This window comes from Frankliniella occidentalis, unplaced genomic scaffold, assembly GCF_000697945.3.
Source record: "Frankliniella occidentalis isolate FOCC.00 unplaced genomic scaffold, Focc_3.1 Scaffold1870, whole genome shotgun sequence".
Taxonomy (NCBI): Eukaryota; Metazoa; Arthropoda; class Insecta; order Thysanoptera; family Thripidae; genus Frankliniella; species Frankliniella occidentalis.
The window spans coordinates 5118-7476 of NW_026268965.1; the positions used below are offsets into that span (position 1 = coordinate 5118).

Here is a 2359-nt window from a genome sequence, read left to right on the forward strand (position 1 = left end):
ATCAATGCAGAACGGGGTAGTTTGAGGAAGACCTGCACGGGGTAAATTGAGGATAGGCCAGCCCATGCTATAGCGTGTGGCCGATAGGGATACCCCGCTGGAAGGCCATATTTTAGTAGGATTGAGGAACGTTTAGTTTTTTGGCTCTAAAAACGAAACTATTTGAGGTACAGATGTGCAATTTTGACTCAGTGAAGGGAAGGAGGCAATGCCTTGACGCTGTAAAGCACGATACCATGCGATTCATTGACGAAGAGCAAAAGGCTATTCCTCAAACTACCCCACGGCGTTCCTCATACTGCCCCGCACATGGGGTAGTTTGAGAAATGCGGGGTAGTATGAGGAACTGGCTATATCTCCTCACAAAGACACCGCATTGCAACGCGCTTTAAAGGGTTGATACATGCCAATGCCACCTTCTTTGAGTCAAAACGTCAGGTCTGTGCGACAAATAGTTCAGTTTTTAGAGCCAAAAAACAAAACGTTCCTCAAACTGCCCCGCTCTCCCCTACTCGGACCGTGTACGACCCTTATCCGTTACCTGTATGTACACATATGGATCGTTTGTGGAACGTATACAGTAGGTACACGGGGCGGGTTTCACGGGAAAAAAGTGGAGCATTTTGCGCACCAACGCGCAAATGGCGCCACAGGAGGAATGCATACCAATATCTACACAATACTTTATTTGTACTTCTTTTCTGCACCCTCTTTGCTGGGGGACACTGCGAAAAGAATGCCGTTCGAACGGAAACAATCGGTTCTACTGTTATCGAACAACTGGACGGTTCAGTCCAATTTTCTTTCTTACACCTTCACACATTGGACTGAACCGTCCAGCTTATTGTGCGGAAGCATATCGTAGTCGTGCAAGACAGCCGCTGCCTCGACCGAGGCCTCGCGGCACAGCGGGCAGCCCGCCGTCTCCGACACGGGGTGCCGGAAGAACATGGTGCTGTACCCATACATTACGTGTAGCGGGGCGGGGGCACGTCGCACCAGACCCTGCAGCTCTGTGATCAGCCGAGGGACTCGCGCGCATGCTGTTCCTGAGGGCAAATGTACAAGAGCTTTGAGACAGTGTTGCCAACTCAACGAAACTCGAAACTCTTCACCGAGTATTTGACACAATAAGCCTAGCTGCTGCCTTACCGTGGCCGTCGTAGTTCTCACACTCACAGGGAGATCTGTTGCAGGGTTTCTCGTATAACGACGGACGGACGACGAGCACCTCGAGGGTCGGGATGGCGGCGGGTGTGATCTGTAGGAACACTTCCGGTAAAGGCCGGGGGTGCGGGCAGAACAGAATGAGCGACCGCAGGCAGGGAAGGCCCGCCAGCGCCTGACGCAGTGAACCGTAGTAGCAGCGCCCCAGGACGAGACACTGTAAGCTTGTCAGCCCGCCCGCCCCCAGGGCACGCGTGAAGACATCAAAGCCAAGCAGCTCGAGGCGTTCAAGGGGGCCCGGGGCCCGGAAGAAGTGTTCCAGCTGGTAACAGTAGGGCGGTTAGATCAACAGGACACGGTGGCAAGAGACACAAGGCGAGGGTCCGTGTGAATGCGAGGTCGCGGGGTAGATCCGCTTTGTATTCTGACATTAAATAAAACAAGTTTTTAGCCATTATTGTCCTCTATCGGCTTTTCCCCTCCTGGCCCCACACGAACTTTGTGGGTACTTTGTTTACCTCAATACAGGTCTGTTCATGACGTGCATCTTCTCCCGACCAAATGTCGAGCTTAAGCTCCTTCAAACCGTGGGTCCGTCGAAGTGCTGCAGCATCTCTCGGTGCCATATACTGTTCGAACTCCAGCCTGCGGAGGTCGCTGGGCAATGCATCCGCCAGATGATCGAGAAGATCTACATATGACATTATCCTCACACAGCCCAGCTGTTCACTGCAAAGGAGTCAGGGGCTCAAACACCGGCTGGCTAATGGAGGCGGTAGCGGTAGCCCAGCGAGGAAATGCCAATTTGAAACTACATCAAAACGATATCGCTGGGTCGTTCGCTATCGTTTCGATATCGTTTCCAACTCCAACGGCATTCCTCACCGAGTGGTGGACAGTTCTGATTAAAGATTAAAGGTGATACCTGTGTACTCGCAGTAGCGAGCGGAGGCTTTCGAGGCATCCCTCAGAATAGGGCATGTCGGATATTCGGCCGTAGCGTGGTTGGAGAGTCACGGTGCGCAGCCTCGGCAGCGCCAAATCCTGCGGACATGGACGTGACGGTACGGTACCTTTTCCGACCTGGCCGGCATATGGAAGCGAGCGTTCTCACCTGCGGCCACAACAGAGTCAGCTGTTCGTGCAGGTTTACCCTACTCAAGGTAAGGTGCTCCAGCTGGCTCCAGCTCGC

The 2359-nt window shown here is 53.3% G+C and overlaps 1 protein-coding gene across 1 annotated transcript; it reads right to left on the minus strand.

The window, feature by feature from the left end:
* Positions 1-21: 21 nt before the first annotated feature.
* LOC113208017 (uncharacterized) lies at positions 22-2353 on the minus strand. The gene is made up of 5 exons (XM_052276142.1): positions 2282-2353; positions 2093-2211; positions 1686-1896; positions 1153-1489; positions 22-1049 (listed from the first exon to the last, which is right to left on the minus strand). Exons 2-5 carry the CDS (start codon positions 2146-2148, stop codon positions 808-810), a joined length of 846 nt encoding a protein of 281 aa, XP_052132102.1. The 5' UTR covers positions 2149-2211; positions 2282-2353; the 3' UTR covers positions 22-807.
* Positions 2354-2359: the final 6 nt, after the last annotated feature.

Bases quoted from the DNA above. Each gene is read 5' to 3' on its own strand.
- LOC113208017 (XM_052276142.1), bottom strand. From the start codon at position 2,148: ATGCCCTATTCTGAGGGATGCCTCGAAAGCCTCCGCTCGCTACTGCGA. The intron at 1,897-2,092 runs GTATCACCTTTA...ACTCCTTTGCAG, and splicing joins TCGCTACTGCGAGTACACAG to TGAACAGCTGGGCTGTGTGA. The intron at 1,490-1,685 runs GTAAACAAAGTA...TACTGTTACCAG, and splicing joins ATGAACAGACCTGTATTGAG to CTGGAACACTTCTTCCGGGC.